Genomic DNA, 13,974 nt, shown 5'->3' on the forward strand with positions numbered 1-13,974 from the left:
AGCTCCATTTTTCAGCTGCCTGCCGGCAGAACGTTTGATCTGGCTCTATTTCTTCATGTCAACAGCGTGTGTGTGTGTGTGTGTGTGTGTGTGTGTGTGTGTGTGTGTGTGTGTGTGTGTGTGTGTGTTTTCACACACACACACACACACACACACATCCAGGCCCGTCCTCCCCCATGTGAGGTAGTGCGGGAAGTAGGGAGGCAGGGGAGGGAAGCTCTTATATTAATGGCTGCGGTTAACCTGGGAGGGTCAAACCCATTGAAGCTGTTGATGGATCTGGTCTGCGGGAGCTTTCTCCCCCTTAAAATCTCTCTGTATCATACACACAAACACACACATGTGTTTGTACACATGTGTGGTTGCACAGCCATCATTCTCTGGCCACTGAGTCAGGACGTGAGGATCGCCGCCATGCAGAGGAATGAAGATAACAGGAAGGGGAGAGGGGGCGAGGAGAGGGTGGAAAAAGATGACGCATATAAAGGAGCATATTGGAGTATAAGCTGCAGGCACGTTCATCAGAGGCAGAGGAGGAAGAAGTCAAGTCACTGCATGAGGTGAACCTGAGCAGGGGGAGCCACAAAAGCAGCAAAAAACAGGAAATCTTGTCAAAGTAGCAACAACTTTTTCTTTTTCTCTCTCATGAATCCGTGTCCAAACTAGACTTCATCTCATCTTCGCAGTCATTTACAAAATCTCTAAATTCACTTTTCCTCAATATCATGTCTTTTATGTCCTCATACCTACAAAAACAATGACAAAAAAAAGTCACAGAAGTGCCTGAGTGAAGGTGCTGGAGGGTTCTAGTGAGGACAGATTCCTCAGAAACATACACTGACCTAGTTGCAGTGGTTGGTTAGAGGGCTTTCAGATTTATTTTTAGTGTGCAGAAAACTATGACACAGAGTCCCTCCACTGAAAGTGTTCTCTGACATTTTGTGCTACCTGTGGAGCCAAGATGCTCATGCTTGCAAATGGTTTGCAGTTATAGCTTGCCTATAAACATATAATCAACCTGGGAGCGCAAGTCACATAGTGCTGTTAACAATGTATGCAGAGCAACAACAATAGCTTCACTGTGGACTGTAAGCAAACTGGTGCTTGAATGTTGAAGCATCAACACAAAATTATGACCAGTATAAAGCTGGATAACAAATTTCAGCCAAAAGTCCCCTTCGGTCAGTTGATCTGTTTGTTATCACAGCTGAGAAATAAAGGTACTAAGACGAATCAAGGAACAGCAGCAACATGCTGGAAACAGAACAATGATGATGTTTGACCAGAAGACAACACACAAAGGTGTCCAAGAGCTTTGTGGTGAAATACTACAAAGCCCTGAGTAAACTCACTTCTGGAAGTTTTGTCCAGGTGAACCCGGCCATTGTTGTTTGAGTTCCTAAGATGTCAGCTATTGCTGAACCCTGCTCAGTGGAAGATTTGTGCTAAAAGCAAAGAGTGAGACTCGAAGCACAACCATCAAATGCAGCTTTCCTCATTCAGACAAGTTTATCATCACCTGCTGAGTGGGTAGATATCAAATTTAACAAAGAACTGTGCAACATATAATCATGATGCAGTGAATACAACATCTGTCTGTGTTAAATAAGACCAAGAAACATGCCACTGCAACACATCCAGCACCGTCTCCAGGGCCACTTCAGGATGAAAGCCTCAGTGTTACGATGCGTGCAGATAATGTACTCTTGAATGGCAGTAACCAGGAAGTACCCCAAGGAAACAAACTTGTTTCCAGAGCGAAGCATCTGACACACGTTAAGAGGCCTAATTGAATCAAGCCTACCGTTCCTATAGACGGGGTTTCCCTCAGATGCTATCCACCGCCGACCGTGATCTCAGCACAAAACAAAGGGATGATGTCAGTAAAGAAACAGAGGAGAAAGAAGACATGCTCCCAATTACATGACAGTATGATAGATTAAAGAGCAAGTTCTGCATGTTTTAGGAGGAACGTGTCACGCTGGGGCCTCATGGAAATGGCTACTACTGAAGAATGAAGAGCTTAAGTGTGTTTAATGAGCTGACATGTTTCCAGACTACAAAGGTGAGGCCTGATTTGGGAAGGAATTTACAGGATAAGGTTTGTTATATTGGACATTTTTTAATAGTCAATCAAACCATGAAAGACCAAGTCGAATAATGAATTATCCTTCAACAAGCATTAAAAACACATCAGTGAGCCACAGCACACCACACCACACTTCTCCTTTAAAGTGCAGCAGTGAAGGTTGGAATTAGTCAGTTGATGGACAGAAGATAAATGAACGCTTTTGATAACTGATTAATCGTTCATGTCACCTATTCAGCAGAAAATGCCCTTTTTAGTTTCAAATATGTAAAGATTTACTGTTTTTCTCTGTTTTCTATCATTGTAAACTGAAAGTTTTAGGGGTTTTGTACTGGTTCTTGAGGTTTCACTTCAGTGTGTGTGTGTGTGTGTGTGTGTGTGTGTGTGTGTGTGTGTGTGTGTGTGTGTGTGTGTCTGCAATCAAAGTGTTAGTGGGATCAAATCATGGTGCTTTTCACAAGGTTTGCTGACAATAAGAAAAACAGAATTTGACCAGACTTATCCTTTAAAACTAAAAATACTGTCATGCTAGAATCAAGTGACATTCATTTATTGAGCTTCCACCAGATAAATTCACAACACAGTTAAAAACCTGCCTCCTCTGCCCGCATCGTGTACCTGTGATACAAAACAGAGACGGACAACAGAGATTACTGAGCTTTGCTGCAAAGCACACAGACACGTCAGGACGTCCAGTTTGTCTCCACGCTGCTCATCTTCAGTCCTGAGCTGGACCAAGGGAGGAAGATGAAAGGCGCATGTAAAGAAAGCTTATTCACAGTGCTGAGAAATGCTGTAGTGGTTTGGGACCTCTGGCTCTGGATCCACGTGTACCCACGCTGGGATCGAATCCCACCGGAGCCTGGGGTTTGTCTTGCTTTGCCTCCCTTTCACACCTCTTTCTGTGTCAGTAAAGAGTAAACACTGAGGGCTTCCTGACCCCCGTTAAAAACAACAACAGAGAAAGCTTATTCACGCCGCAGCTCTCTCATCCACAGATCATGAGGGTTCATCAGCCGTCTGGTCTGACCAGAGAGTAAAACAAGTCACCGAGCATCACCCTGAAAGCCTACATGATATGAATGTGTTGCTTTAATTCAGATACATGAAGGTCGAGACCATCTTGACCACATGATGGTCATCTAATGATAATATCAATGCATCCGATCCGACTGCAGATCCGCCTCAGACCAGAATCAGCTGACTGTCTGTCAGCAACATTACGGCTATTTAAATAGTTTGTTAGGAGCTCGAGTTTATTAGTGTGTAGCTTTTAGAATATGCAGAGAGTCACAGATCCAGACACATTTTCCATTTACGTACTTTATCCAGACCCTCTTTTCCTGATTCTGTAGATAACATTTGGGTCACAGTCACATATGATGCAGATCTAAATCGAGGGCAGTATGATTGATTTTCATCTAGTCTGTCGATGACTAAAACTGTTGTTAGATCTGTGAACTTGTTTTGAACACTATTTCAGACTCTCTGGGCAGTTCCCACACTGAAAATGGGGAATTGTAAAATTCAAAATGTTTCCATACATCATCCAGGCTTTCCAGACATGCAGCCCTGATCACATGGCCCACGAGATGTTGGCCGTGTGCTCCTTGGCCTTCATGCGCAGCACGGCGATGCTGGACGAGCGCCTCTCGAACTCGGGCTTGGTCTCGAAGGAGTGGTGACCGTTGGTGGCCGGCGTGAGGAGAGAGTCTGCGCTGAAGAAGTTGTTGAGGGAGACGTGGCCAAACTGGTTCTGCTGATTGGGGAAGCCCACGTAGCCATGGTCGGCGGCACCCGGGGCCGAACGAGGGGAGTGAGAGTAGGAAGTGACGCAGGGAGGAGAGCCTCGGGGCAGCATGCAGGAGGAGACCACAGGGCCAGTGGGAGGAGGGCTTGGCCACAGGTTGTTAGGAATCTGTTGGGTGGAAGAGGTTTTAGATACTTTAATTCCATGAGCATCCACCAGAGCACACACTCCAAAATTAACTTTAATAGGTGGATAATTTAGCAAATACAAAGATTTCAGCTTGTGAAGTAGCATAAATATGTACAGAGTACATGGATGCACAATCAAAGTTTGCATGTGAACTTTAAACACTTCACATAATGACACCTGAATCATTGCACTGATATTATTTTTTTTTATTTTACAGATGTGGGAATGTTTAAGTCCTGCATGAAAAAATAGAAATTTAGGAGCAAACTAAATAAAGAAATGGTGCTATAGCCACAGAGCTAAAAGAAATAATGCTAATGTTTCATAAGTGGAGTTTGGTCAATGGTAAGAAAAGATAATGATGAGCTGCACACGTAATGCGGCTGTTAAAGTAATATTATGCTAAATGTTTAAACAATTTGGCAAAAATGCACATTTCTGACACCCTTTACATACACGATGAAAGGTTGTTTCACCCATGTTATTCAGATTGTTTTCTCACAAAATTTTATCTGCGCATGCAGTAAGTTTTGGTTTTATTTGCCCGGGTTTCAAGGCATCTGTCTGTCCATTAGGGATTTCATTCACCTCCATTGTATTGGGGTGGAGGCAGAAATCTCAGACAGATATTTCAGAATTTGGACAAATAAAACCATTTTTAGCATGGCTGGATTCAACTAGAAGTCAGAGAGACAACAGGTTTAGGACGCGGATAAAGTGACAGTTTAAGGGTCTGAATGCATCTTGTGTTTTGGGTTAATGTCGTTTTAAAACTTGTCATAACAAACGTCAGGCGGCCTCTGTGGCCATTTTACAAGATGATCAGAGAGCAGACAGGACGCAGAGACCAAAGAGGACATACAGAGGAGATATAATCCATCCGACTGGCATTCAGTAAATATCACATGACTGATTTTTAAGGCGGGAGCTCCATTTCACACAACAGCATCTTTGTCTTTTCAGCAAAATGCAGACAGCTTGGTAATATTCAAATGACTTCATTCACTCTGATGTCTCATTGGCCAAGATTTCAATCAAACTGAGAAGACAAGCCAGTGTCAGTGAGTAGCGTGTTAACAGCATTCAAATCCATGTGCTCCTTAATTGTATTTGGTCAAAATGGAGTCAGTGAAATGTGCCACTAAAGTCTTTTCCCCTCACCATGAATCCCAAGTCAAAAAAATAATAAAAACAAATGCACTGAAATAGTTCCATCTATTTTACATCAATTAAAAAAAGAAAAGGAAATAGAGTGAACCAGTTGGCTATTGCTCAGCAGGACAGTACAGACATTTCCATCAAATACCACAAACCAACAGTGATTTGGTAAAGATTAACAGCCCACTTTGACGGTTAGATAAACTTCTTCTGCAGCACGAAAAAACATGGTCGCAGCTTGAAAATCAGTGTGTTCCTGTCAGCATGTGCCATCGATAAGCAGAACCTCACTCTTTGCCCAAAAAGCAACTATATCGTCCAAAACCTCATGGCCAACAAGAGAAAACCAAACTCTTTAAAAGCCACAAGAATGCAATCCATGTCCAGTGTGTTTAGGGAGAGAAGACCCCACCCACTGCCAGCACAATTACATGTAGGACGGTCCATTTGATGACAGTAATCCAGAATAGCTGTAAGAAAGGGCATGGCTGGTATCCAGGAGTATCTATCAGAAACATGTGTGAAGAAACCAGGAGACAGTCCAACAGATTTCTGACCTGGTCTTGGGCCAAGACATAGCAGAGCCGTGACTCCAGCTTCTTTTTTACAATTCCACCTCTTTGAATTCAACACATATAAGCTGCTTTCTGTGATCTTATAAAGTCAACCAGGCCCCTCTGAGGAGCTGCTGCCTGCATATTTCCATCCGAAAAACAAGGCTCCACAACACTCTGAGGCCTAATCTGAGTTTCTGATAGAGAGCACTGACACCGTGCATCTCCTCTCACCTCATCTTGTACCTGACCTTTGTCCAAACAGCAAGATGAATGGTCAGCTAACATGAAATCTGATATACGACCATTAATTCAGCCCTGACACCACAGAGGCTCTAATCAGCGTTCAGCCTCTTATCTGAAGATGGGTTTCTTAATAAATGATTCATAGAGCAGCAGTGGCAGGATCTGATTTATGCAGATATAAGCATAATTTGTTGTGACTTGCGTAAATTGAGTGTTTTAGAAATGAGGAAGAAAGATCACGTGCCGCTGTGAGCATTACGCATCACCGCGTCCTGAATATACTCCATGCCTTTGACAAATAGATTAAAAGTCCCATCGGAGGTTCATTTGACAACAACAATAAAAAGTCTAAGTGTTAAAAAAACGCGGAACACAACTCGCCTGTGTGTAGCTGTCGGTCCTCGGTAGCACTGATAAATCGTAGGTGGCTGCAAAGTGAGTTTTGGCTTGTTGGATCTGCCCGTAGCGCTCCCTTTTCCTCCATTTTGCTCTTCTGTTCTGAAACCAAACCTAAAAGGAAAAAATAAATAAAATGAGACAACACTAACATTAATTAAATTAATGTGAGGTTTCCACAAAATATCACATGGCTTTTGCGTAAAAAAGACGCCCTACCAAAAATAATCTGTGAAATAAGAGCTAAAGCAGCCTAAAGTTAACATAAATCTTTATGCACAAAATAAAAAAGCGTGTGTTCAATTAAGTCGCTGGTTTTAATTACTATTACTACACACATTTCTGTGTCAGCATCTATGTGAGCTTTATAGATGAGTTCTACGCATAGCGGCGTGCGTATTGCTCCGCATCTATCGCCTTGAGGCCTTTCTCTCTCCACTTAATGATTTCTCTTCCTCAAACCTGAAAGTTAACAAAATGAGAGTCTGGTGATAAACTTTTGGCTACCTGCACTCTGGCCTCTGTTAATTCCGTCCTCATGGCCAGCTGTTCCCTTACATAAACATCTGGATAGTGTGTTTTCTGAAAGACTTTCTCCAGCTCCTCCAGCTGCGCGCTGGTGAAGGTCGTCCGGTGTCTCCTCTTCTTGCTGCTGGACACGTTACTGTCGCACTTGTCTCCCATGTCGTCCAAATCCGTTTTCTCCTGTCCTGTTGTCACCGGAGACGCGCGCAGAGTGCAACAACTGTCCAACGACCTGCCGAGGTCCGTGTGCAAAGTGTCCTCGTCTGTTTTTGGCACACAGTAATTGGCTACAAGGACAAGTGATAAATTAATAAGCATATTTTCTTTTAACACTTGTCACTGCATTCCACTGTAACGAGAACTTAAAGCATAGAAATAAATCTGGACAATACGATTTTTACTAAAAATATCAAAATTGTGACTCCTTTACGTGTGTCATAGTAAAAACAATCTTTGTCTATGTCTTAAAAAGATCAACAAAGATTTGACATTTTTAAAAATGGGTAAAACATAAAATAAAATGGAAAAAACTACATCTAATAAGACTGAGCGCCAAAAATGAAACTTAAGAAATAAAATAAAATAAAAATAAATGACTGGATATTAAGTTTCCCTCCGCTTCCTCTCTGTAACTCGAGCACAGACGCGGACCAGCTCCTCTAAAGCTGCCGCGCTGATGCACATAAAGTTAGTTGACACATAAACAAGCTTTACGCACCGTTTTGGTCTCCGCAGGGAGAGGAGCGGTGTTCGCCGCCCTGAAGCCCGAAGGCCTGCACACATTTCGGGGAAGACTTGGTGAAGTACTGCGTGCTGTCCAGGCTCTCCATGACTTGGTCCATGTAATATTCGCTGGCCTTCATCGCTTGGCTTTTCAACGCAAACTTATCCTCCATGTACTCCATCATCTCAACCGAAACCCGCTCGCTTTAATCAAATGTCACCATAAAAAAGACACTAATCGTCGTGGCGCACCAACGAGCGGAGAAATGACTTGTAACGCAATAATTCGCCAATGGAGTTAATTTGCTCTGTCTTTAAGGCACAACGTCTTTATAGCCCCAACGAGAATGAGATCCTCACAGAGCCCCCCTCCCCTCAGAATATGAAACAGCACGCAACTCCTCCCACGACATGAATCCAAACCAAACAGCAGTTTGAAGTGATTCTAGACCCACAAGGACTCCGAGAGGAAACAATCAAAACTGACTTTAATTTACAGCATGTTTAGACATCCACAATGAGGCAATAATTCATCTGCAGCGACGAGCTGTGATTTAATCCGAGTCTTTGGATGCTCGAGGTCTCTGATCTCTGCTGTTAATTCATTTCGTTTTAAGGAAGTTTAATCTCGTGCCGGTGTCTACAGTGAGCCGCAAAATGCTCGAAAATGTATGGGAAATAAGTATATTATTATTATTATTATTATTATTATTATTATTATTATTATTATTATTATTATTATTATTATTATTATTATTATTATTATTGGGCTGCACGGTGGCGCAGCAGGTAGTGCGGGTGCCTCACAGCAAGAAGGTTGCCGGTTCGATCCCCGGGTCAGGCGGGGCCCTTCTGTGTGAAGTTTGCATGTTCTTCCCGTGCATGCGTGGGTTCTCTCCGGGTACTCCGGCTTCCTCCCACAGACCAAAAACATGTTCATTAGGTTAACTGATGACTCTAAATTGTCCGTAGGTGTGAGTGTGAGTGTGAATGTTTGTTTGTGCTTGCATGTGGCCCTGCAATCGGCTGGCGACCGGTTCAGAGTGTACCCCGCCTCTCGCCCACCGTAGCTGGGATAGGCTCCAGCCCCCCGCAACCCTGAAAGGGATAGGCGGTATAGATAATGGATGGATTATTATTATTATTATTATGAGCTTAATATCAGGAAAAGTGATTAGCCTTCTATTTTTAATAATTAGCCTCTGCCAAATTTGTTAAGCCGTCAAAACACTAATTGAACATTTACTCATTTTATTGAAAATCAAATAATTTTAAGTTTAATAAAGAAAAAATAGAAGGGAAAATCTCTTATTATTTTTGTAAACTCAGTAAAGTTGCTTGGAGAAAATGTGTTTCTAATGGCGCGCACACTAGAAAATAATGCTCCAAATGTAATTTTTTATAAGAAATGGTTTCGTCCTAAATCCCAGTTTAATGGTTCTTAACAGCACGCTTCAGATTTAAGGCGCACATCAAAAATGATGCGAATTAAAGATTTTTAAATGCTGACGTTCTGACCAAAAATAAATAAATAAATAAAAATCTGAGTCTTCACACTGAGATTTATTTTGTATCAATGCTCACAAAGTGCTGAACTATGAATTTGGATCGAAGAAGCTTGATAAAAATGTTTTTTATTTTGAGTCATTCAACGATGTTCGATAGTTTGGCGCTTGTCTGTCCACAAACTGCAGTTATATTCCCAATGAAAGTCGCGTTTTGGTTCAGATGTTTGCAAAATCAAAATCAAAATAATAATAATAATAATAAATAAAGTTATTAACAAACATTAAATAATATTATGGCAAAATTAGGACAGAAGCACCCTGCTGTTAAACTGAAGAAGCGTTTTGCTCAGTGAACAGTAACAGTGTGTTTCTCTGAACTTTGCCAATTAATCCTTTGTGAAAATATAGTTTGAAAGCCATAAAAGTAGCATTAATATTTGACATTCAAAAGTCCTGCAAATGAAGCGCTGACCCTTTCTTACTAGAATTAAAGAGCAAACATCGTCCTCATGCAGGAAAGTTGAGTTTCACTGAAGCCAGCAGCGTCAGGAGCAGACGCTCAACAGGGAGGTTTGCAGAAAGGACAGGAAGCGTCGTTCTTCTATTTCTTCTTATTGGAGGAATTATGTTACCACTAACCAAAGCCCATCTCCCACCTCCATATCTCCACCCAGAGCTGCACCACCTGTGATGCACACCGTGCCTGTAGCTTTGGTTCGCTCGGGGGTCAGTGGCAGTTACCTGGAGCTTCATGGTGCCACAGGAGAAAAAATAAAAATAAATAGAGGTGCTCTTAAGTAGCAGGGGGGTGTCTTACTGGGCTTCTAAGATGACCTCGCACACTGGCTCACGCTGAGGAGAAAATGTGAAAAGTTCACTGTGGTTTGGTGGGTCTTCAGCTGGAAATTCCTGCCACAATGGATGCTCCGTGGGTTCCTAAAGCTGGGAGGGCTCGGTCACCTTCAGGCCGATCAGACTGATTCCTGAAGTGCTGCGGCCAATATGTCATGTGAGCCACCTGGAAAGACCTTCACTTTCAATAAAAACATACACCGCCAACATTATGTAGTACTCATCATGGTCAAAATATGACTGAACTGAACTAATTATCATTCATGTCAGTGTCAGTGTGACTGATCACAGTCCAACACAACCAAACCAGGGCCTGACAGGCCAAAACGTGCCACTTCAGAAGGCAGAAACATGACATCATGATGCCTGAAGCCACCCTTGGGTCTAATTCAATCTATTGAAATGTCTTCAGACTTTGGCTAGCCACAAAACACAAAAACAACCAGAGTTTATTTTCCCCAAAAGCACACATTTTGGGGAGCTTGTGAATGTCATTTGAGCCTGCAGAGCATTTGGCTCATAAAGACGAATACCAAAAAGTGAAAGCAGCTCATTCGTGCTTTAAAAGTTTGTTTCCATTTTGTTTGTTTGTCTTTTGTTTTTTCCAGGAGTCAGGCATTCCTGAGCGCTGGCAAACTTCAGCACTGGGTCACATGACTAAGTCATCTGGGTTCAAGTCCATATGTTATACAAGTCACCTATGACTGAAACCAGAACTAACCCACCAGCAAGGCCGGCCGGCCTAAATTCAGATGCTGTGACACAAGGCTAATGTCAATTTTAATAAGAATACAATAATAATAAAAATAATAAGATTGTTTCACATGTGACCACAGTTGAAAGTGCTTTGCAGAATTAAAACCTACAGCACAAACAGCAATAATCAAGAAAGCGAGGTGAGCACACACATTATCGCATTTTAAATGACCGCTAACATTAAAATGTTACTGATTTCTTGATGTTTTGTGTTTTAAAATACACAACAGACTGAAGTTGAACCAAAACATAGACAGAAAACAGCTAGAAGCCTCTTTACCACTGATATTTTTCATTTTAAAATTCATTCATTTCAAATATAGTCAAAGTAACGAGTAAAGATTAGTTAAAGTAACCTCTATCAAGAGATGCACAAACTAATAAAGTACCTACAACTGCACAAGGCTGTAAGTACTTTATGCATTAAATATTTTAGAATATTTAATGTATCTGGTAGCAAAAAATAAAAAAAAATCTGTTTACCATTTATACCATTTATACAGCGACTATACAAACCTGGAGCTACTTTAGCTGCAGGTTTGCTCCAGCTACTTTAGCACAACCGGCTCAAAGAAATAAATTGATAATTCTTTTTAAGGGTTTCCTCCCTGTGAGCTCAGCTCTCACTGCAACACAATTCTAACGTAATTATATCACATTATTGGACTTCATTATAAAAACACATCTGAAAGTGTGGATTACCAGAAAAAAGGACATATCAAAAAGATTTGTGTGTATATAAAGCTGCATTTCACCATACATTTCATAGTGTGAATTTCTATCTATCTATCTATCTATCTATCTATCTATCTATCTATCTATCTATCTATCTATCTATCTATCTATCGTAAATTTTATTTCAAAAGAAATTACGTACGTGTGTGTCTAGAAACTCTACGTACACACACTTACTTCCATAAAATCCTCCGGAGACAAGCTCTGTAACGTCTGGCACACTTAAGTGATTCTGCTCTGCCTTAATCTCAGTTTACAAATGTCTTGATAATCTTTCAATTTGTCTAAACGTCTCAGGGTAATTTCCTCAAGGCTTGCAACCTGTGACATCAGTCCTGCCTTCAAATTATGAAAAGACTGACTCTGACCTGTTTACATCTAATATCATAAACCAGCCGTTGTCACTCAGGGAATAAATTAGCTTTGACTTTTACCAGAGTTCAGTGCAGAGTAGCTGCTTGTGTGACTTTATTCCCAATTTCTTTGTAAATTGGGTTCACGGTCCCAGGAGAGCTTACACATTCCTCAAAGTTTATACCCATTTCCCATTTCTTTATTTTGGCTGGCTAATTGTGCCATGAGGCAGGGAAAAAAATAACCTTTCTCATGTAATTTTTCTGTATCTAAAGTGTTTGTGGGATTTAACATTATTTTTAACTCCATTTAAAAAGGATTTCCCTGCAGTTTTAATCACTGTATTACTCTTTTTTTTAGGATTTATTAATCACATAAAGAATAAATACAACAACATATTATTAACATATCACCTTGTCTTTTATAACCCCGATCCTAAAAAAGTTGGGACGCTGTGGAAACATAACATATAACAGAATGTGATAATTTGCGAATCCTTCAAAGTCAACTGAAAACTGCACAAAGACGATATATTTAGTGTTTGAGCTCATCAGCTTCATTGATTTTTGTAAATATCTGCTTATTCTGAATCTGATGCAGCAACATGTTTCAAGACTGGGAGAGATGTGGAACGTTTGTATCATTCCACAGGTAAACAGGTTGATTGGTAACAGGTGATAGCATCATGATTGGGTATGAAAGGGGCATCCTGGAAAGGCTCAGTCGATCACAAGCGAGGATGGAGAGAGGTTCACCGCTTTGTGAATGCATGATTGGATGAAGGAGATTCATACATGAGCTCAGGAAGACTTCAGAAAACTGCTGTCAGGAAATGCAAACGACTGAATTCTGTTTTTATTTACGTTTTTCACAGCGTTCCAGCTTCTCTGTCATCAGGCTTGCTGTTCTGGAGCCGCTGTCCCTGTCACAGTATGTCTCAGTACGGTGCTGTCAGTATTTAATTGCCTTTTTTTTATCTTCACATCACAGCTAATCATTTTGCAACCATACTTGTATTTTAGAACTTTTATTATATTTCCATGAAACCATCTTCCATTAATTACCATATGATATAAAAATCAATCAGCACACTTGAAATGTTCAGTCTGCATTATGTTTTGATAATTTGATTCTTTTTTCTTCTTTTGTGTCTCATAAAGTGCATTACTGTTCAATGATTAAATAACACTGACAAAAGAAAAAAATGAACACAGGCTTGATGTTCATTGTGGTTCATTTCAGAACTCAAGCAGGTTTCACGAGTCTGCTTGTTCATTTTCAAACATCCAGAAATGAAAGGAAGCCAATGGCTGCCTGGAATTGTTTAGGAAAAAAATCTAAAACTACACCGCACGCATTCCAAAATGGTCTGCAAAAATGTACAGTAATTTGTATCTTAAATTTGCAGGCACACTGTTACGGTCCATTCATGCATCTGAACAAAGAGAACTTGGATTGGGACACAAAACCTCTCTCTGCCAGACTCCATCTGACAACGTTTGCTGACTTGAGGTCAGGCTGGCAGGACACTCCGGGCTGAGAGGGACATTCTTCATCTTATCTAAATGTGTGGTGGAGCACTCGTTTCACCGGGCAATGGATTTTGGATTTCTTGGGTTACATATAATTTACCCATAACCCCAAAGTAAACAAATCTAATGACGAGTGGTGGACACTATGATATTGTTTCAGAAGGGGTAGTTGAGAAGAACTCTGAAAGTCTGGAGAAAATAAATCAATGCTGGTGACAAGATATGCCTGCACACTGCTTTCATGTCACCTGTCTGTTCATGTTGTATATAATAAAAATCAGAACCTTCCAGCATCACGGCTGTATAATGACAGAGAACCACCCCCCTGACATCCCCCAGAGAGCGTGAGGGAGAAGAGTGCTCTTGGGTTTCACAACAACCCCCAAGTGGGCAGGACCACCACATCTCTGGCATACGTCGCTCTCCAAGACAAAAATCCCCACCAGCTCGAGTACAGTCAAAACACACCCTCCAGACATGTGCAAGTGAAAGATAGAAGGGAAGTAAATAGACAGACATGCATTTCCTGCCAGGGAGCCACTCTGCAGCTCCGACTATTTGTTTTGACATTCATTAAGTTATCATTTCCAGGCGGTGGACCAGCAAG

The 13,974-nt window shown here is 41.2% G+C and overlaps 1 protein-coding gene across 1 annotated transcript; it reads right to left on the reverse strand.

Annotated features, from left to right (window-relative positions):
• Window positions 1-2,624: 2,624 nt before the first annotated feature.
• Window positions 2,625-7,230, reverse strand: alx1 (ALX homeobox 1). Its single transcript, XM_070972737.1, has 3 exons — window positions 6,890-7,230; window positions 6,368-6,496; window positions 2,625-4,007 (listed from the first exon to the last, which is right to left on the reverse strand). The coding sequence occupies exons 1-3, from the start codon at window positions 7,223-7,225 to the stop codon at window positions 3,666-3,668; spliced, it is 807 nt and encodes a 268-aa protein (XP_070828838.1). The 5' UTR covers window positions 7,226-7,230; the 3' UTR covers window positions 2,625-3,665.
• Window positions 7,231-13,974: the final 6,744 nt, after the last annotated feature.

Source organism: Chaetodon trifascialis, chromosome 10, assembly GCF_039877785.1.
Source record: "Chaetodon trifascialis isolate fChaTrf1 chromosome 10, fChaTrf1.hap1, whole genome shotgun sequence".
NCBI lineage: Eukaryota > Metazoa > Chordata > Actinopteri > Chaetodontiformes > Chaetodontidae > Chaetodon > Chaetodon trifascialis.